Here is a 21868-nt window from a genome sequence, read left to right as displayed (position 1 = left end):
GGCGCATCCTCTGAGCGCAGGGCAGCGCGCTGAGAAACCGTAAAGCTGTCTAAATGAGGACTTCCTCCAATTCTCCAGCGCAGGGTGTCTTCCTGGGAAAGGCCCTCCCACGCTGAAAGGTAGGAATTCCTGCCCCACGCCGACTAACACACACACACACACAGGGCCCGGAAAACGCCACCAGCACACGGAACGGGACAAATGGAACATTTCCGCTGCTTCTTTTGTGTGCAGCTTGGGGACCATTCCACCCTTTTCCTCCTCCTCTCTCTCTCTCTGTCCCTCCCTCCCTCTCTGCCTCTCTCTCTTTGTGCATCATATGGTGAATGCATACACGTAGGAAGACTCTCCTGCAGGAAATGGCCTGATATGAGTTATGAGGGCTTTGATGTGCTTGGGGGGGAATAATCCGACTGCATAAACACATGCTGCGATTCCCAGCCGTTTTGTCCAGCCCTGCACTGCACGCCACGGCACGGTAAAAATAGAGCCTCTTCCTTACCGGACCAGCCCCAACCACCACCACTGCCAAAGCATTCACCGTTTGATTTAATGAGAATTATTCCTGGCCGTGCCGAGATGCGGAGAGAAGATTAACACAGAAAGGAGTTCCAATCCGGGAACGCCGACCACCCATCATACAGAACTGTGTTCTGAGGAACTGAACGAAGGCAGAGAGTAAGATGCATCCCCAGAGTTAACACGGTCCTCTTAACACAGTGGGCCCTAATTTTATTGATGGGCAAGTCTACCTGAGGTTAATTTACTAACGAGACATAATCAGTTTGCTAGTTTAATATAATAATAATAATAATAATAATAATAATAATAATAATAATAATGCATTTTATTTATGGGCGCCTTCCTCAACACTCAAGGTCACCTTACAAAATCAACAATAAAACACTCAATCCATTAAACAAGCAATCAGAGAAAACAAGCAATAAAATAACATGATAATACTATTATTAATAAAAGAGCAAGAGAAAGGGGTGGGGTCCTTAACTTAACGCCATGGGCAAGAAACTGAAGCACAAACATTGATGAGGCAGCTCAGTGCTCCCATATGCCACACAGTATTTCATGCACAAGAACTTGTGACTTGTGACTTGTGACTGAGAATATGCATGAACTAGTGCTTGCTGAAAGACTTTGCACTTTACCCACTAAATAAAGTAGGGCCCAGTGATGTTAATATGCACTTAACATGTTATAACTGTGTTATAGGCTATGCTCTTGTGCACAAGGCCAAGTGGACGGGCAGAGACATGAGAAGACCCACCTGTGCATGAGCAAAGCACACTGTAGAACCGGAACACTGAGGTTGCCATGGAAATGAGATTTGTCAATAGAACATCTGCGTCTCATCCCTGGTTGCAAATACATTGTCCCATATCAGTGGAAATCTGCCACAATGACCACAATATGGATGTCCAACAGAGACTTTGCTGAGACGCATCTGTACATGCAGCATGAATACTCAAGACAGACTCTAATGTGACGACCTCTGAGGGAAACCTTTCTAACCTTTAGAGAACTTTGGCTGGCATAGAAGAGTTCCTAAGGGCTGAAACAGAACTTCGGCTGCACTCAATAAAGCCTCCCTCTTACAAACACACACACACACACACACACACACACACACACACCTCCTCTCACCTCCAAACATCCTCTCATAAGAATGTTCTATGCTTCCACAGCATTTAGTAAGTTCCTGCAAGCGACAAGCAACCATACAGCCAATGGTTAGTGCCACAGCTGGGCTACATGGCCTCAGTCACCCCACCCCCTCCCTTTTAGACCCATAGGTGCACAGGGGTCGAATACCCTAACCCTCGCCTAAACTTGTCACTGTCTAGGCCTAAACTTGTCACTGACAGCACTAATGACACTGTTAATCAGGTCATATTGACAACAAAAGTAGTGTGTGTGTGTGTGAGAGAGAGAGAGAGAGAAAGAGTGTGAGTGTGTGTTTGTGTGTGTGTGTGAGAGAGAGAGAGAGAGAGAGAGAGAGAGAATTTCCTCATGACGGCAGTTCAAGGGAGGCAGCACGTCAAGCCTGCGCTTCAACAATGGAACTTGCGCTTTCAAAGCGCGCCCGATGACAGCTCCTGGTCGGTCTGTAATGCTTTCCAACGAACAAGTAAGCAAGCAAGCCGCACCGTCTGCGCCAGCGGCCTTTAGAGAGTCAGTGCGTGTCTGCAACCTCTGCCAACAAACAGCGCCCGTGGACCACAATTATGCGCGCACGTTAATGAATATGCACAAAAAAGGTTTAAGCCAGGAACAGGACTCGACGCCTGCAAGACGCTCTGCCTGCCGCTCCAGAGTGCGCACAAAAGCCTCCAGTGTGCAGCAAACGGAAACTCCTAATGAGATTAGTTGGTGTGTTCAGACATTACTTAGCTATGACTAAATGTGCGCTCTTCCTGTTCGCAGGCAGTGGAAAATTCAGCGAGCTACTGCAAGAGGATGGTGTAGTACACACACACACACACACACACACACACACACACACACACACAACAGTCGAGTGAGTCTGGAGTGGAGTTTAACAGCTCTGTCTTTTGGCACAACGCCTTTGGGACAGCGCAGAGCGTAACCACCGTGTCCCCAGTTTACGCGTCTGCCCCTCTCACTTTGATAGCCACCACACACGTTGGCTGGTCATCACTAACAAACCTGCCACATACAGATAGAGATAGCCACTGCTGCAAGGCATCGGCGCGTCTCAGAGCTGAAAAGTTTCTTTGTTTGGCCCAATGACTCATTTTCAAGATGCTGTCTGCTGCCAGATTCAATCCGGAAGCGCATGGCAATTAGACTGCTTCTTCCAGACAAACCAGAAACTCTACTAGTGCTTTTAAAGAGCCAGCAACGCGATTTTGAGCGCAGCGCTGAAAACGTTTAGTTTCCAATCCTTTCCAAAAAAAAAAACAATATACGTAAATAATCAGGAAGAAATACGCGCCTATAAGTGACGTACCATAAAAGCGCAGTGCGTAAACACAAATCTGTAACTCTGGCTGCTGCTGTAGTGTACGGTAATTCATTGATCACCGTGAGTTGAGGAAATATATTCATTGAACTGAACTCATATTCTAGACATAAGTATTCCATTCTGCTGTGTATGGCAAATTATATAATTTATTCAAGTTAATTGCGATCTGGCATGATTAATACATGTACACAAGGTCTCGTAGAAAATAACATGATTAATAAACATTCAAAGACATATATGTCCAACTGACTTAAAATAAGGCACACTGAATAAAATTATCTTCTCTAACTTACCCGGTGCGTAAATTTGTTTTTCCTGGTCAAGAATTATTGGAAAGTATTCCGTAAAATGCCCTGTTTTTCCATGCTTGCTGTCGTCTCCTCGGCTCAGTACGACTGTAATGGGATCCTGATTTTTTTTCTCTCGGTGTGTGTGTGTGAGTGTGTGTTTTTTTTCGCTTTGCTCCGAGCAGGAAGTTCGAGCAGGCAGACAGAGAGCCGGCTCACTTCCCCTCGCGCATTATTCCCCAGGCGCGCGGCCGTCTGTGTAAACACGCTTTTCCTCCTCTCCTCGCGCTCTACCCGCCGATGGCCAACACACACACACACACACACACACACACAGTTAATATTGTAACCCGAACTAAGCGCAGGACTGCTCCAACTGACGTCACCGTCTTCCTGCCCAGGACCACTGGGAGGAGCTCTTGTTCCTTCCTCCACACCACGAGCGTGTGTGTGTGTCTGTGTGTGTGTGTGTGTTTGTGTGTGTGTGTGTGTGAGTGTGTGTGTGTGTGTGTGTGTGTGATTGAAGTATTGAGGGAGGTTTGTGACCAAATTAACTGATGCATATTGGTTTTTCACATTCATTGCATGAACAAGCTTATGTTTTAGACCATGCATGTGTGTGTGTGTGTGTGTGTGTGTGTGTGTGTGTGTGTGTGTGTGTGTGTGAGATGGGGCCACCATAGGGGAGTGGATCCATCTTCCGGTTTCCTGGAGGGATATCCTTCACTGACGGGAAACTGGAGCTCACAAAACATCTGCTCTCTCTCTCTCTCTCTCTCTCTCTCTCTCTCTGATTCTCTATTTCTGGCTATATTTCTGACTACAATATCAACCTACTATTCAGTAACCTTATCTGTATGTTAATATAGATTATACCTCTTTCTCACGTATACTGCAAAAATAAAATAGAATAAAGAATGAAGCTTTGTGTTATATATACAGTACACTGGATGGTGGAGAAGGAGCAATTAAGGTGACACAGAAATGCCCCCTTTAGGCAAAATCCAGAAATGTCACAACATGTGCAACTAATTAAAATGTCCAATTAGGCGCATTTTTAAGAAAGCGCCGCCACCTAGTGGTGAGATTTATCAGTTGCATCGGTTCAACCAACGCAAAGCAAGCGCAGTCTACTTGCGGTGCAGTTTTAGGACAGATCCTGTGACAGACTCAACCTTAAAATAAAAAAAGAAAGAAAACAAACAACAAAAATATCGAAACACATTTCCAAAATAATCACTAACTGAAGAACATTCTCATTCCATGAGTCATGGACATGAACAAGTTATTCTTGCAGTGGTTAGCCTTGGGTTTCTATTAACAATAGCGTAGAGGTGCTTTTAACTAGGTGCTTTTTCCTTACCATATGAAAATAAATGCCTTTCCCTGTCAAGAAAAACAAAAGTACAGTAGCCTGTCTGTTCTGAGACATGATGCCACTGCTATTATTAGCCTACTTTCAGTGTCTGTGTTACTGTGATATTTCCCAAATTAACTAGGTCTATTCTACACTGGCGATAGTTAATGCCCTGGCAGGCTAAACTGTCCAAAACAAAACAACTGAAAACAAACAAATTCCCCATTTTAACATTTTAAAACTATTGAAGCCTCTTAATCTTAACCCTCTTCAGGTGAACCATTACATGGATGAAGACCTCCATAGGATAGCTACCATGTAGCCCTATACCTCAAATGGCCTACACACCAACAGCATCATAAAGAGTACCAAATAGTCTGCCAACACAGGTAAACACCAGTGGCCTTTATTTAAACCCTGCTCTTCTAAATAAGCAACTACTGGCTTGGCATCAAAGCATCAAGACATGCAAAGACCTGAATATGAAGTTAAGTGGGTGATAAATGTACCGGTAATTCATTTCTCCGAACCAAATAATTAGACATTTGGTTTCCTATTTAATTTAACAGGAAATGGGTCTTTGTTTAACTTAGTCAATGAGTGTTAGCCTAAGTTGGTGAACTGAAGACTTTGCAAATTACAATACGCATACACTGTAGGTGTATTCTAAAAACAGTATCCACATAGTGGTGAGCGCCTCTGATTTATTAATCATCACTATGTGGATACTGTTTTTAGAATTGATTTAGATTAAGTGTTAGTATAATTTGTAATTTTGTTATTTGTATTTTAGTATATTTTTATATATTGTATTAAGTGTTAGTATAATTTGTATTTTAGTATATTTAGCATATTCTTTATCTTTTACTGTCCTTACTGCTTAGTTGTGTTTTTATATTATATACTTTAATTACTCTTCTGCTGTTAAAGAATGTGTTTGTCTTGTATGTATGCTGCTGAGACCTTGAATTTCCCCTGGGGATCAATAAAGTATCTATCTATCTATCTATCTATCTATCTAGGCCTAGGAAAATATTACCTAGAAAATTCCCCATATATTCGATAGATGGCGCCAAACTTGCTCTTTTGGTGGGTGGCCATAAAGCTCTTCGGTAGCAAGAAGCAAAGAGTGCCTTAAAAACTCGAACTCCCACAATGCAGCACACCGGCTGTCACATGGATCGAGCTTGAACTTAAATTGAGCATCAAGCTGTGCTAGTTTACTACTCTGAACGGACCGATCATGGCCCCAGCATCAGATCCCTGCTCTTTCTCCTCTTACACCAAATGCGCCACCAAACATCTGAACTTGACCTACCACGTGGATTTTGACAGCCATGTTCTCAAGAGCAAAGTCGCTCTTACTATTGAGGTCTTGGAGGACACATTCACGTCTCTGGTAAGGCTAGAGCGCATCTGTGTTGTTTTATGCACTGAACGCTAACGTTAGTTAGCTGTCATGCTAGTAAGGCTTCATTCATTTAGGTCGAAACCAAAATATGGGTCATTCCGTAGCGCGTGCGCTAACGTTACACACTATCATCCCATACTGTTCGAGGTGGCTAGCGCATATGGTGTTCGTTTTGATTTATTCGTCATATCTTTGTTTGGTAACGGTATTGTTTGTTACAGTCACACAACTAGCTGGCTAAAGTCTCTTAATGTTATCCTCCCGTTTGTGTCAACTGCCTGTCAGTTCATGGGAGAGTCAAATCAATCGAAACTAGATAGCTCGTGGACCTTCTGACTTATAGAATTGCTGCGTAGCTTGTATGCAACTATGTTAAGTCAGGCTGCATGTGTGGTCGTGGGGGATTCCTTGTCAGCGATATCTGCGGTGTTTCTGAACTTTGATTTGCCCTTTCCGCGATGGGTCACAGACGTGGTTGCAAGTACCTTTGCTCAGAGTTTTGACAGGTGTGTCCGCCACCTTGTCAGGTTCACAGTGCAGTGCACAAGTCATCTGGAAGCAACTATGTGTGATATTTATCACGTCTATTGAAGCCAACCCGATAAAAATAAAGATATGATCAGTGTTGCACTACTCGACTTTTTGACACACTTCTCTCCCCCTCCTGCGCCAGACTCTTGATTCCCGGGACCTGAAGATCTCCGCGGTGACTGCCAATGGCCAGCCTGCTAAGTTCTCCCTGGGACCGCAGCACAGCTTCAAGGGCTCCCCGTTGGAGATAACACTGCCCTTTGAGCTCTCCAGGTATTCTACTTTAGTACTGAAAACTGATCGACATTCATAGGGCAGCTCACAGTAGTTGGTCACAGCACAGAAAAGTGAGCAAGTAATCGGATATGTCATAGTAACAGCACAACATGGTCCTGTTCAACTGTGCAAGTGAAATATATGACAGTAGCTGAATACCCCATTGTAGATAATCATGTATAGAAAATAAAATGTTTATGCTGTTTCCTCTTTTTGTCTCTGCTGTGTGTGTGTGTGTAGGGGTCAGCATGTGATTGTTGAAGTGACCTACGAGACATCTCCGAAGGCGTCGGCTCTGCAGTGGCTCACTCCTACTCAGACTGCCGGCAAGAAACACCCCTATCTTTTCAGCCAGTGCCAGGTGTGTGTGTGAGAGTGTTAGTGTGTCTGTGTTTGTGAGTATGTGCCAGAAAGAAATTCCTCTTCAGTCGGTGTAGAACACACACACACACCACAATCAGACCTTATCAGCAGACAATTACAATAATGTAAATATCTCTACAGTATCCTCTCTGTATCACACATACTGAGTAAATGAAAAATGAATGTGGCAGTTAAAAGAAGCATGATAATGAGTGTGTGTGTGTGTGTGTGTGTGTGTGTGTGTGTGTGTGTGTGTGTGTGTGTGTGTTTGTGCGCGCCTGTGTTTGTCTGTGTGTATGTGCACACGCTTGCAAAAGCATGTAAGTGCTCAGCAAAGAATAGCTGGTTTAAAAGTAAACTGTCACTAACACACACACACACACACACACACACACACACACACACATACATTGCAGAAGTCCGTGTAGCACAACTGAGTCCTTGTGGTGATAGTTGCTTGTGGTGTGAGAGTGCAGGAACTAGAAGCCTAGAAGACTTTTTCCACACAACATGTAGCCAGTCTTGCGACTCCTCTGGCTCTTGCTAAACAACAAACGGTAGCTAGACCACAAGTCTGGTGCTCAGAGATTTAGCAAGCAAGATTTGTGTGTGTGCGCTCGTGCATGCATGCGTGTGTCTATAGTCAGGGAGGAAAAATATGTGTATGCAATGTATGCACTCGGCAATCTCTTGTCAGTGAATGCACAGTTTGTGTGTGTGTGTGTGTGCGTTTCTGGTGGAAAGAATCTTGCTGACGGCTTGCTATAAAATTATGCCCTCATTAATTACGTTCTCTGATTGTGGGCAATATCAGTAGTGCTGAGATGGGACATGCGTGAACACACTGATAAAGTGCACCAGAACTTTGAACAGTGGCTCTACTGTTGTAAAGGTGAGGGATAGGGAGGCTTGTGCATTTGGAGTGTGTGTGTGTGTGTGTGTGTGTAAGGAGTTGTTTCACATGGTGATGAGAATGCATTACACACACACACACAGGTTTTTTACCTCAGATTTTCCAGTTCATATTTTCACCTCCAGTTTTCCAGCTCTTAAAATTCTAAATGTAATGATATAGATCGATGTACTGTATACACACACACACACACACACACACTCCAGCACACATGGGAGTCATGTATTCATTGTGTCTTTTCTCAGGCCACCCACTGCAGAAGTATGGTTCCTTGTCAGGATACACCTTCAGTGAAACACACCTATTATGCTCAGGTAACACACACACACACACACACACACACAAACTCTCTCTATCAAACACTTTGTGCTTTTTGAATGTTTTTTTTCTGTGAGCATGACAGTATGTGTATGACAGAGACAAACACCACATACACATTTACTATGGTAAATACGTAGTAGTAGTAGTAGTAGTAGTAGTAGTAGTAGTAGTAGTAGTAGTAGATCCCAGTCCAAAAATAATGCTCTCAAACGATTTGCCTATTACAAGTTTATTTACCATCAAATTGGCTATGTTAAGTTGAAAATCTTGCATAGTGTACCTAAATTCGCTAATAGACAGGTGTGCATTGTCGTTTAACATCAGCCTGTGGCTGTGTTTTTAGCAGGTGAATTAATATTAGCAACTCTTGCATTAGGACACACGGTCGCGTAATTTTTTTTTTTTTCTTTCTGCAATTGTGTTTGACACTGATGTTTACTTTCTGAATAACATGCCTTTTCTGCGCATGCGATATTCACAAACTGCGGCATAACTGTTAATTTTCAGTCATTCAGAAACAGTTCCTCATTACATTATTTTGCATGTTGCGTCGCTCGCTTATAACTAGCTTCATGTCTGTATCTCTGTCCTTTCACAAAACAGACAGGTTGTTGCCTCATTATTGGTTATTATTAATGACATGAGATTGTCTGCTTTTCTTGAAACTGCCAATACTTCTGGTAAATATTTAGTTTTTGATTGCTTCCGTAGTGAAGTGACACCTTGTATTTGCAAGGAATAGCTCTGTTGGCCGAATCTCATTACGACTATAAATCAGCCAAGGGGCCAGGATTTATTTAACTTATTAACTTATTGTTTGTGTGTGTGTGTGTGTGTGCACACAGGTGTCTGTGCCCAAAGAGTTGGTGGCTGTGATGAGTGCCATGCGTGATGGACAGGAGGCTGATCCCCATGACAACAGCAGGATCATCTACCGCTTCAGGCAGCCGGTGAGTCACACACTCTCTCTTCCGTCCATCTATCAGTGTCAGTGATGGGGAACAGGCGAAGAGCCTCGTGCATGAATTTGTGTGGTGTGTGGGAGCGTTGAGCCGGCCAACCGAGGTGTTTGCACCTAGAATCTTGCTCGTCTTATTAACTTGACAATATTATTTTGCTAATTTATCAAATTAGATTCAGTTCACTTTTGCTTGTTGCTTGACTTTTCAGGTCATTTAAAATTGGACACACATCTCTCTCTGTCTTTCTGGTTCATCCTCTTTTTGCAGTCTCTCTGTCTCTCTCTCTCTCTCTCTCTCTTTCTTTCATTCTTTCTTTCTTTCTTTCTTTCTTTCTTTCTTTCTTTCTTTCTTTCTCTCTCTCTCTCTCTCTCTCTCTCTCTCTCTCTCTCTCTCTCTCTCTCTCTCTCTCTCTCTCTCTCTCTCTCCCCCTCCACTTCCTTTTCATTTTCATGCACTCAGATTTGTCATCCATGCCATCTTTCTCACTTCGCCTTTTTAATCTCCGATCTTGTTTTGCCACTCTAGTTTTCTCTCCCCTCATGCCATTTCTCAATTACACATACAGACACTGTGTGTGTGTGTGTGTGTAGAGAGGTGTGTGTAGAGAGAGAGGTGTGTGTGTAGAGAGAGAGGTGTGTGTGTAGAGAGAGAGGTGTGTGTGTAGAGAGAGAGGTGTGTGTGTAGAGAGAGAGGTGTGTGTAGAAGAGAAGGTGGTGTGTGTAGAGAGTGTGTGTAGAGAGAGAGGTGTGTGTAGAGAGAGATGCGTGTGTGTAGAGAGCTGTGTAGAGCTGCATGTGTGTGTAGAGAGAGAGGTGTGTGTAGAGAGAGAGGTGTGTGTAGAGGAGAGATGTGTGGAGAGAGAGGTGCGTGTGTGAGAGAGAGAGAGGTGCGTGTGTGAGAGAGAGAGGTGCGTGTGTGAGAGAGAGGTGGTGTGTGAGAGAGAGGTGTGTGTGGGGAGAGAGAGGTGTGTGTGGGGAGAGGTGCGTGTGTGGGGAGAGGTGCGTGTGTGGAGAGAGAGAGAGGTGCGTGTGTGTGAGAGAGGTGCGTGTGTGTGAGAGAGAGAGAGGTGCGTGTGTGAGAGAGAGAGGAGGTGCGTGTGTGTGTGAGAGAGAGAGAGGTGTGTGTGTGTGTGGGGAGAGGTGTGTGTAGAGAGAGAGAGGTGGTGTGTGTGAGAGAGAGAGAGGTGTGTGTGTAGAGAGGTGCGTGTGTAGAGAGAGAGGTGCGTGTGTAGAGAGAGGTGTGTGCGTGTGTAGAGAGGTGTGTGCGTGTGTAGAGAGAGAGGTGTGTGTGTAGAGAGAGGTGTGTGTGTGTGTAGAGAGAGAGGTGTGTGTAGAGAGAGAGGGTGTGTGTAGAGAGAGATGCGTGTGTAGAGAGAGGTGCGTGTGTAGAGAGGTGTGTGTAGAGAGAGAGAGGTGCGTGTGTGTAGAGAGAGAGAGGTGCGTGTGTGTAGAGAGAGAGAGAGAGATGCGTGTGTGTAGAGAGAGAGAGGTGCGTGTGTGTAGAGAGAGGTGCGTGTGTGTAGAGAGAGAGAGAGGTGCGTGTGTGTAGAGAGGGGGTGTGTGTGTGGGGGAAGAGGTCGCGTGTGTGTGTGTGGGAGGTGTGTCGTGGTAAACAGAAGAGGTGTATTAACAAGAGGTGGTAGTGTGTGTGTGGGAGAAGGGTTGTGTGTCGCATGTGGGGAATAGAAGAGAAAGTACATGTGTAGAAGGTGCGTGTAGTGTAGAGAGAGATGCGTGTGTAGAGAGCTACATGTGTGTGTGGAGAGAGCTACATGTGTGTGTGGAGAGAGAGATGCATGTGTGTGTAGAGATAGAATGTCAGGCTGATGGTTCTATTGCCCCTGCAGGTGCCCATGCCCTCCTACCTCATTGCCATTGTGGTTGGTGCCCTGGAGAGCAGGTAAGTACTTGCACTCATAAACATGCAGTATATCATGCCCCTTATCACACACACACACACACACACTTGCATGAATCACCGTGGGCAACTACTGACATTGTGTTGATGACTTGTGTTTGTGTGTGCAGGGAGATCGGTCCCCGCACCAGGGTGTGGTCTGAGAAAGAGTACGTTGATCTGGCAGCGTTTGAGTTCTCAGAGGTGAGTGGCCTGCTTGTTCTCTATGTTAGATCGTTGGTTCCCAAAGACAGGGTTGCAGTAGATTTTATTTGGGTTGCCATCATAGCCTACTACACGACATAAATTGTGACTATCTTATACCATTCAGCCAGGAAAGCTAGGGGCTTACTATTTACTACCACAGTCATGGTTTTGTCATGACTTCCTCTGCATTTTTGTATGTAGAATAGCCTAAAATAGTGGCTCTCAAACTGAGGGGGGCAATACACATCGGGGGGGCCCTTCAGAGCGTGGACATCTCACTCGCAAAATGAAATAACATTTCTGTGGACCGCTGTGCCACGGACCACGCAGTTGTAAAATGCAAGGGACATTAATCTGACACCAGCTCTTCAGCTTGGCTGATTAAAAGCTAAAATGAAGCCTTTAATCTGAAATCTCAAAGACCGCGCTGTCAACAACTAAAGTGCACACCCATAGACTAGACATTAGGCTGTTGAATTTGCGTTTTAGGCTGCAGATAGTTTTGATTGCAGATGCACTCTTTACAGTTAATATCTGCCTTATCACAACAGTGCGTTAGATTAGGCTCCAATTTAAATGGACATTTTAAACGCTATTTTCCTCTCATTTCCGTCTCAAACTCCACTACAGTAGGCGCATTATCGCTCATTTTTCGCCAATTGCGCAAAAGCCTCTTGTTCTGATATTTATTCATTTCACATTCTTACAAAATAGCCAACACAACACTAATACACAGCAAGCACACAAGTTTATCTCCAGAGGAAAATGGATTTGACTTTCCAAATAAAAAAACCTCCACAAATAGGCTACAATATAACGACTTGAGTTATTTGCATAGGCAAATGTGGTGTTATGGATCCATTTGTCTGCAACACAGCGCAGCCTAAATGGAGAGATTGTGACCACACTGACTCCTGAGTCCACTCAGAAACAGATAGACTGACCTTGTCCTTTCTATTCCTTCTTTGTGTTTGTGTCTGAACTCTCTCTGTCTCCCTCTCACTTCCTCTCCCTCTCTCCTCCTCACTTTTTATTCTATTTCTCTCGTCCCTCAGTTTCCGTCTCCTCTAAGCTTGTTCTGTTTTCATCTCCTCTCTCTCTCTCTCTCTCTCTCTCTCTCTCTCTCTCTCTCTCTCTCTCTCTCTCTCTCTCTCATAAGCTTATGTGCGCAATAAGCTAATAAATGAGTAATACGATTTCACTGACAACCGTCTATCGACTTTTGCATTGTGATCTTGCAAAATAACACCATGTAGACACATTTTAGCCACAGGTGAGCTCTATCAATAATAAGCTTTATTTGTATAATAAGCTTAATTTGTATTGCACCTTTCATACACAACATTTGGAACATGTAACACAATAATAAAGAAGAGTCAGTCATTATCAGTCATTCGTCTTCGTTGCTGTGGCCGTTTATGATCCAATCAGCAACATCAAGCATCAAGCCCTAACTAGAAATGCAATTCCGAGGAATTACACGAGGGGATGCAGTCTGCTGGTTAGGGTGTTTGTTGGGGCTGTTGAGCTTGCTGCTAGCTGGTTGGTAGGGTAATTGTGATACCTGCAAAGGTGCTTCTGGAGTAACCAAATTTGAATCTTGTGTGACATGGCATTCTTGAGATATCATACTCAAGGTGTTTTTGACCTTGACATTTGACCTTCAACTTCCAACTTCAACTTCATCTTTGAGTCCATAAAAACACTCGTACCAAATTTGAAGCATGTACGTCAAGCCGTTCTGGAGATATAATGCTGAATGCATGAGATATGGCTGGGACTTTTATTTTGACACACAGGAAACACTTTAACAGGATGTGTAGTTCAGGTAGAGCTAGATTGTATGCTTAGAGGCTGAGACAGTTGAATTCCTCCCAGGTGACACCTGTGCCAGTGTTCTGATTAGCCTGGGAACTGCTCTGAGAACTACTTAACGATTGCAGCTGGCTCTTTTATGACATCACAGCCCCCATTCAAGTCTATGGGGGAAAAATACACTTTTAATTACAAATATCTCAAAAAATATAAACTTCTCAAAAATGAAAAACGGATAAGACGGTAAAGCCTTGGAAGATCTACGGAACAGCGTTTGAACCAAATTTGTACGTTAAGCGGTTTGGGCTAAATAGCGTGCACAAAAAGGTAAAAAGAAAAATAATAAGAAGAAGTCTCCGGATATCAATCACCAGGGGTGGACCACACAGGAAATGCAGACATTTTTAATGCTTCATAAGTCATTTCTTATAGCCACAGATTCACATGTTGATATGGAGTGTGCAGTTTGAACGTTTGGTTTTTTTTTTGTTGGTGTGTTCTGAGAAAGAGTATGTCAATCAGATAGCGTTTGAGTTCTCAGGGGTGAGAGATGGAGAGTGTTTGACCCCTGAACCCACTCAGAAACAGACTGACTGACTTTGTCCTTTCTATTCCTCCTTTGTCTTCCTTCCCTCTCTCTGTCTTCCTCTCACTCTACGTTTCCCCATTCCCCTCTCTTGCTCTCTCTCCCTCTTTCTCTCTCTCTCTCTCTCTCTCTCTCTTTATCTATCTATCTGTCTATATATATATCTCTCTCTTGCTCTCTATATCTCATTCCGTTTCCTTTCTCTCGCTCTGTTGTTTTCCTCTTTCTCCTGGATCTCCCTCCTTCTCTCTGTCTCGCCTTTTCTTTCTCTCTCTCTCTCTCTCTCTCTCTCTCTCTCTCTCTCTCTCTGTTTTTTTTTTTATTGCCATTACTCAATGAAGCGGTGTTGCCAAAGCAAACATATAACAAACTACCGGTAATATAAAACAAGTACAGTATTTGTTTGGAAAAAAGAGAAGGAACAATAAAATGTATAATAATAATAATAAACTAAATAATAAGTTCTCTCTCTCTCTCTCTCAGACGGAGTCCATGCTGAAGACTGCGGAGTCTCTGGCAGGGCCGTATGTGTGGGGTCAGTATGACGTGCTGGTGCTGCCGCCATCTTTCCCCTACGGCGGAATGGAGAACCCCTGCCTTACTTTCGCCACGCCCACCCTACTGGTGAGACACACGCACACACACGCACACACACACACACACACACACACACACACACACACACACACACACACACACACACAGAGCATAGTTGTGTTCATCTCTTGTAACACAGACTAGATGTGTGGTGTTCTAGATTTCTAATGTTGTAGTGGTCTTATGTTCTGTTTTCTTTGCCCCTTTATGCAGGCTGGGGACAAATCCCTGTCTAACGTAAGTAACACACACACACACACACACACACACACTCAATGTGTGGGTACATTTTGATTTATTTTTATTTTTTATTTATGTTTTAATAGGGGTTAGTAATAAGCTAATAAACGGGTAATAAGACTCCACTGACCGCTGTCCAGCAGTTGAAAACATTTGAGGCTCACTGAGTCTAAAAGGTTCTCATAATTTCCATTTTGCCTGTTCTTGCTGCTCACTTTTAATAGATTAATCCACCGACTCTAGCCTCATTTGTGCCACATTGATTGCATAATGTTGACAATAAAGTTGACAATTAAGTTATCATAAGCGGTCGTCATTGCTTTGACAATGAAAGGATGTGATGACCTGTTGCAGTCTTCACATTTCTGTTTGCTATTAAAAAACAAACTATAGCGTAGCCACCTAGTAGAGTGGAATATGTTTTAATTAGCAAAGATATGCATCATACACATGCACATCATGGTTCATGTCATGCTTAGCTTCAGGAGAACAAACCATTGAAGACTCACCAATTCGATTCTACAAAGGCAAAGTAAGCATAGGCCAGCACTGTTGGGCCATACTTCAAACTATAGGCAATTTAGTTCAGGGCAGGCTGATGGCATTCTAACCAACCCATTACCTTAAATTAGCGTATGTTCCAAATGATGCTTTATGGTAAGGTAACGTTTAAGTTAGATCTGCTGCATGAAGGAGAGTGAGAGGACAACTGTATTCTACTTGAATGTTTGATAAATAGGTCCATCTCATTGCAAGGTTTTAATGCATGATTGGATTATAAACCTTAAATAGATTCTGTGTTATTTGCTCTGTTTTTTTTTTGTTTGTTTTTTTGATCCAGGGCTAATAGAAAAACATCCCATATCTAACGACACCACTGCAATGCAGTGTGATATTGCAAAATTATATGCAAATCCAGTAAAACACCACATAGACACATTTTAGCCACAGATAAGCTCCACCAAGCCCTAGTCACCAGAGGAAGGCCACACAGGAAATCATGTAGACGTCTTTCATTTTTCGTCAGTCATTTTTCACAGCCACAGATTTGCATGTTCGGATTATGCAGTTTGAATGTTTGTTTGTTTAATGGTTTAATTTCATAGAAGCTTAAACATTTACAGATATTATCAGTCATACAATATTTCATTTAAATACCTTCACTTCATTTTTTCAGTCGGCAGTCAGCACAAAGGTGTTTAAATGTGTTTATAGTGTTCAACTAAGGACTTTTCATTTTACAGCATCCTCAGCCATGACTATAATCATTACCAATGGGTCTAGATAATCTATCTTATCTAGATAAGAATATCTAGATAAGATAGATTATCTAATCGATAAGAAAATGCTAATCACTAATCTATTCTGTTGCTATTTGTTTCTATTCAATCCAACCGAACACCTCTGAAAACTGACTCCGCTTATTGGAACTAACACTCTGTGATACCTATACTTAAAAACTAATGTTTCACTGGGATGTGACAGTTAAGCTAAGAATTTCACTTAGTTTGTTTGTGACAGTTAAGCTAAGCATTTCACTTAGTTTGTTTGTTTGTTTGTTCCAGGTCATTGCTCACGAGATCTCGCACAGCTGGACAGGAAACCTAGTGACCAATAAGACCTGGGAGCACTTCTGGTGCGTTAGTTACACTCTTGAATGGATCTTAACGGACCGTTACTGCTCAAAGCCAGCACAACTCTGCAGTGTAGTGATTTTGTGTTTGTGTAGTAGTTTCATATTTCATATTGTTTTTTTTAAACCCTTAAATCACTCTAGTCTTTTCAGATACACTGGGTATCAAGCATGCCTGTGTGTCTCCCATCTCAATCCATTCATAACCTACCAAAGTGTGTCAGTTTTATATGCAACAATCACGTTTCTTTCTCTCTCTCTCTCCCTCCCTCCCCCCTTCTCTCTCTCTCCTCCTCTCTAGGCTGAATGAGGGCCACACTGTATATCTGGAGAGAATGATTGGCAGGTGCCTGGAGAACGAGCAGTTCAGACAGTTCAAAGCCATGGGGGGCTGGAAAGACCTGCAGGAGTCTGTAAGAGACACACACACACACACACACACACACACACACACACACACACACACACACACACACTTAATGGATACATGCCACGTTTTTTGCACTGAATTCAGGTTTTGTGTTTATGTAATCGATGTGCACATTTTATCGTGTGTGGGTGTGGGAGAGCAGGGCCATATGTAGATAGCTAAACTCTCCACATTTCAGTCATTTATGAGAAAACAGCATAGAAAAACCACCAACACCCCCACCACAGCCTCTTGATTTGATGCTGCACGGAACTCTGAACTACTGAACGAGCCTAGACAGCCAACTTCCTACTTCCATGCACATACAGCAAACAAGCAAGTCAGACATACACACTTACTCCGCCAAGTAGGACACCACACACACACACACACACACACACGCACATCACTGTTTGGCACAGTATCCCCATCTCTCTCTCTCTCTCTCTCTCTCTCTCTCTCTCTCTCTCTCTCTCTCTCTCTCTCTCTCTCTCTCTCTCTCTCTCTCTCTCTCTCAATTCAAGGTTGCTTTATTAGCATGACTGTAGGCAGTGTTGCCAAAGCACCAGCAAAACAGTATAACAATTTTTACAGTAACAATTAGAACATTAAGGGCCACCATTAATCTCTCTCTCTCTTTCTTTCTCTCTCTCTCTCTCCCCCCAATCTGTCCTTTTCATTAATCCTGTTGCCCTCCTCCTCCCTTGTCCAGGTGAACACGTTTGGCGCCAACAGCCCCCTGACTAACCTGGTGCCTGACCTAAACGAGGTGGACCCCGACGTAGCCTTCTCTTCCGTGCCTTACGAGAAGGGATTCGCTCTGCTCTACCATCTGGAGGAGCTCATGGGAGGACCAGGTAACGGAGACCCCCCCACACACACACACACACAGCTTACAGTCAAGGCTAAATTTACATTAATTCAAAATAAAGACATCGCAATTGGCGCTAACTGCAGCTTCTGTCATAATGTGATTGCCTATGTTGCTGTCAATCCCCTGGGCCACATCCTAACCACCAATGAGAGCGTCTCTCGGATGAAAACTCCTCTTTAGACACTCTGAAGAATTGATGCAAGGCCATTTTGTCAGGGCTTCAACCCCGAATGTTTAAAGTGTAGTCCCGAATATAATTTGAAAAGTAGTCTGACAAGGCCTATTGTTTTGTGACACAACTAAACACTCTCTATAGAACGTCAATATCATATTGAAGTGATGAGGTTGCAAAAGTAAAGCAGATAGAAAGAACTCCTGCAAATCTAGCCTACAACACGCACACAGACAGCTTCATGTGCAGGGGAGAGTGATTGCTTTCTGATGGTATGATGGTAGGCCTATGATTATGGATAGAAGGATCATTCTGAAAAGGAAATGATTAAGGCAATGAGGAGCAATGCTATAGTGGAATACTTATGTTGCTGTATCAGCAGATGAGAAGGACCTGAGAGTGCTGCTGACGACGTGACAGCCTCATAGGCTCACAGGCTGGTGAAGGAGAAAGCTACATCTAGCTAGCTAGTTGAGCACAGTGACTCTGCTTTTGTGAGAAGGCACACCATTCATAAAAACATGACCGACCTTTACAAAATAATTACACCAGTGTGGGTGATGTAGCACAGTTTGAGAACCACTGCCTCCACCTATTGTCGGCTAATGCGCTTTTAACTGGAAATCTGGTTGGAGATGTCCACACAAAATGAAATTTCTGTTTATAAAAATAAAGCAAAGTGTTTTTCTTCTAGTATGTGGGTAACATATGGCCATGTCAATGTCTCTTGTGAGTTGCACTGTTTTCCATGCATACAGTATGTCTGGCTAATGGGAGAATGTTCAGGAGTCAAACGCCAGATCATGCATGCGTGTTTTAGGCATAGTGCAGGTCCTATTCTGTGACTGAAAGTGTGCAGAAATGGTGCCTTTACTTAACAGTATTTAAGAAATTTCCTCAGGGGGTGACACCCACGGTCGGACGCCCGCAAACTGTACTGGTGTTTTTGTGTGCGTAAGGTGCTGGAATGCATACATTACTGCTTTCTCAAAAATCGTATAGCAACAATTCATGTGCTTTTGTTTTTTGTGTGAGGTTTATTTTGGGCGTTGGTATTGGGCCTTTTTTTGTTTGAGCACCCACCGACGGAAACATAAATCGGAGCCTATGCACGCACGCACACACACACATAGAGAAATGGAGCAAATGCATGAGTTTCACATATATTATCTCTCTCTCTCACTCTCTCACACACACACACACACACACACACACACACACACACACACACACACACACACACACTCTTTAAAACATGATGTGCTGTGTGTCCTGTCTGCAGAGGTGTTCATGGGCTTTGTGAAGTCCTACATCCAGCTGTTTGCCTACAGCAGTGTGACCACGGAGGAGTGGAAGAACTACCTCTTCACCTACTTCAAGGACAAGGTGCCCCCCCCCGGCCCTGCGTAGTGCCCGCTCTGGGCATACGGTGCCACTCTACCCTGCCCACTCTAATATCTAATATGGACACTTGTACTGGCGCATACAGACAGTTTGCATACACAAGTGGATACACAAAGGAGTGTTTTATGTTATTTACTTTGTGTGTGTGTGTGTGGTCAGGTGGATATCCTGAATAAGGTGGACTGGAATGCCTGGATGCACACACCTGGGATGCCCCCAGTCAAGCCACAGTGAGAACACGCACCACACCTGCTCACTCTTCTCACATCTCTCATCTCTTACACAGCCTCAAACGCTCATACGCACACACACACACTCATACGCACACACGCATGCACACACCCACACACACGCTCATACGCATACACACACACGCACACACGCTCATACATACTCTCACACACACACACACACACACACACCCGCACATGAATGCACCCTGTTGTCTTGTTCTTGTGTGTGTTGGCTCTCTGCCTTGACTCTTGGGCTGGACTGACTCGTCTGTCTCTGTGCAGGTATGACACCACCATGGCAGACGCCTGCATCGCCCTCTGCCAGAAATGGATCAAGGTACACGACCCCATACATGTCAAATAGTTGGAAAGACTTACTTTTCTGGGTTTAGAATATCTTGATGAATAAAGACATGAAGTTTGTAGGAAATCTAATCTCCCCCCTCATTCTCTCTCTCTCTCTTTCTTTCTTTCTTTCTTTCTTTCTTTCTTTCTTTCTCTCTCTCTCTCTCTCCCCCTTTTCCCCTTTCCTCCTCTTTTCTTGCTCTCTTTCTCACTCACTCACTCACTCACACACACACACACACACACACACACACACACACAGGCCAAAGAGGGGGACCTGTCTGGCTTCAGTGCTGCAGATGTGAAGACCCTGTCCTCTCATCAGGTCATCGAGTTCCTGTCTCTGCTGCTGCTAGAGGTATCCACCCCATCACATGATCCTATGATCACATGTCTGCCTCCCATAATGAAACCCAGGGAACAGGACTAGTCTTCTCTCATAATCCACTCCTTTAGATACTAGCTAACGGGCAAGCTTCGAAAGCCATTGCTAATGTCAAACACTGCCTGTTTACTTGATATGTGTAGTATCTGATTGCGTGTGTGTGTGTGTCCAGGAACCCCTTCCTCTGTCCCACGTGAAGAGGATGCAGGAGGTGTACGACCTGAATGCCGTCAAGAACTCTGAGATCCGTGCCAGGTAATGTGCTGAATAACTCCCATGTCACCTACAAGTGAGATATAAACAGGTGTGGGATATAACGCTATCTCACTTAACCCCAGTGTGGCTTGACGAGGTGTGTGTGTGTGTGTGTGTGTGTGTGTGTAGATGGCTGCGTCTGTGTGTGAAGTCTCACTGGGAGGAGGCTGTGTCCTTGGCACTGAAGATGGCCACAGAGCAGGGGAGGATGAAGTTCACACGGCCTCTCTTCCGGTAACCTATGACCAACCGATAACCATAGCTTGAATACTTTCATCAATATTTATTGATTTATTTATTTATTTTTATATCATCTGTAAATGTGTGTTTAGTTCAGAGTGTGTGTGTGTGTGTGTGTGTGTGTGTAGATATAATTGTGTTTGTATAAAATGTATTGTATGTCTGTGTGTAAAAAACTATTGTATAAAAAATCCTATTGATTGTTGTGTGTAGGGAGGTGTACACCTGGGATAAGCACCGTGAGCTGGCTGTGAAGACCTTCCTGGAGACGCGCGCCGCCATGCACCCGGTGACCGCCATGCTGGTGGCCAAAGACCTGAAGGTGGACCAGACCCAGAGCACCGGCCTGTAAAGTTCCACACAGGTGCCGCACGGGGGACCGCTCTTTGTTTCCGACATCCCATTATTCCGACGACTCAGTAGTCCGACAAAATGGCCGTTGGCCTGACAGCCCGTTAATTCCGATGACCCAAAGCCCAGTGCTCCGGTGAACTATTGAGTGGTTGGAATAATGCAGTGTGGGAACAATGACATGGCCTCCACACAGCCCTTGATGCAGGGTGGGTCAACCATGGATGTGCCCCCCAAAACAAGCTCTTATTTACCCTGGTGCTTTCTTTTCATGTTTGGCCAACGAAAAAAAAATATGTGCGCTTTTCTTAATTATGCATCAGCCACTCACTGGCATCACTTACACACACCTCTCTTCCACACCCACACCCACACAGACAGACGCGCAACATGTCAGCAGACACATACGCACAGTAGTTAACAATTGGTGCACACACAGTATTAAGCGATATCAACAAAATCAACACATTGCCTCCTCAGTATGAATGAAATGGAATGTCCACCTTTTTGGTTTCACATGTTAAGTTCCCAAACATGCGGGGTACTGATAAACCTCAAGTGTGTGTGTGTGTTTGCTTGATGGAGGTTCAGTATCTCAGGGCAGACTCCTCTGTTTTCAGTGTTATCACAGAGCCTTGTGTCTGGCTTTTTATTTTTTAAACTGAGTAACTGTCCAAAATGTGGCATTCTGTTTCTAGCATTTTTTTTAAAACTGAGCATCTGTCAAAAATGAATAAAAATAAAATACTGTCCGTGAATAACCTTTTATGTTGAGGGTGGGTTTTTTTTTCATTCATAAAAATA

At 43.8% G+C, this 21868-nt stretch overlaps 2 protein-coding genes across 2 annotated transcripts in view; one reads left to right on the top strand and one right to left on the bottom strand.

Annotated features, from left to right (window-relative positions):
- elk3 (ETS transcription factor ELK3) overlaps positions 1-3537 on the bottom strand; it is a 23504-nt gene extending 19967 nt beyond the window's left edge. Inside the window, exon 1 of the mRNA XM_048268234.1 lies at positions 3295-3537. The gene's annotated coding sequence lies outside the window, so the exon portion shown is untranslated. The remainder of the gene's footprint in view (positions 1-3294) is intronic.
- Positions 3538-5822: 2285 nt separating this feature from the next.
- On the top strand, positions 5823-21819 carry lta4h (leukotriene A4 hydrolase). Its single transcript, XM_048268233.1, has 19 exons — positions 5823-6044; positions 6730-6860; positions 7104-7224; positions 8385-8453; positions 9306-9410; positions 11269-11321; positions 11450-11522; positions 14410-14550; positions 14737-14760; positions 16329-16399; positions 16698-16809; positions 17518-17662; positions 19134-19237; positions 19415-19485; positions 19771-19825; positions 20096-20191; positions 20391-20473; positions 20603-20707; positions 20927-21819. Exons 1-19 carry the CDS (start codon positions 5889-5891, stop codon positions 21063-21065), a joined length of 1854 nt encoding a protein of 617 aa, XP_048124190.1. The 5' UTR covers positions 5823-5888; the 3' UTR covers positions 21066-21819.
- The last annotated feature ends 49 nt before the right edge of the window (positions 21820-21868 follow it).

Source organism: Alosa alosa, chromosome 17 (assembly GCF_017589495.1).
Source record: "Alosa alosa isolate M-15738 ecotype Scorff River chromosome 17, AALO_Geno_1.1, whole genome shotgun sequence".
In the NCBI taxonomy this organism is placed as follows: domain Eukaryota; kingdom Metazoa; phylum Chordata; class Actinopteri; order Clupeiformes; family Clupeidae; genus Alosa; species Alosa alosa.
This window is presented reverse-complemented; position numbering and strand designations above follow the sequence as displayed.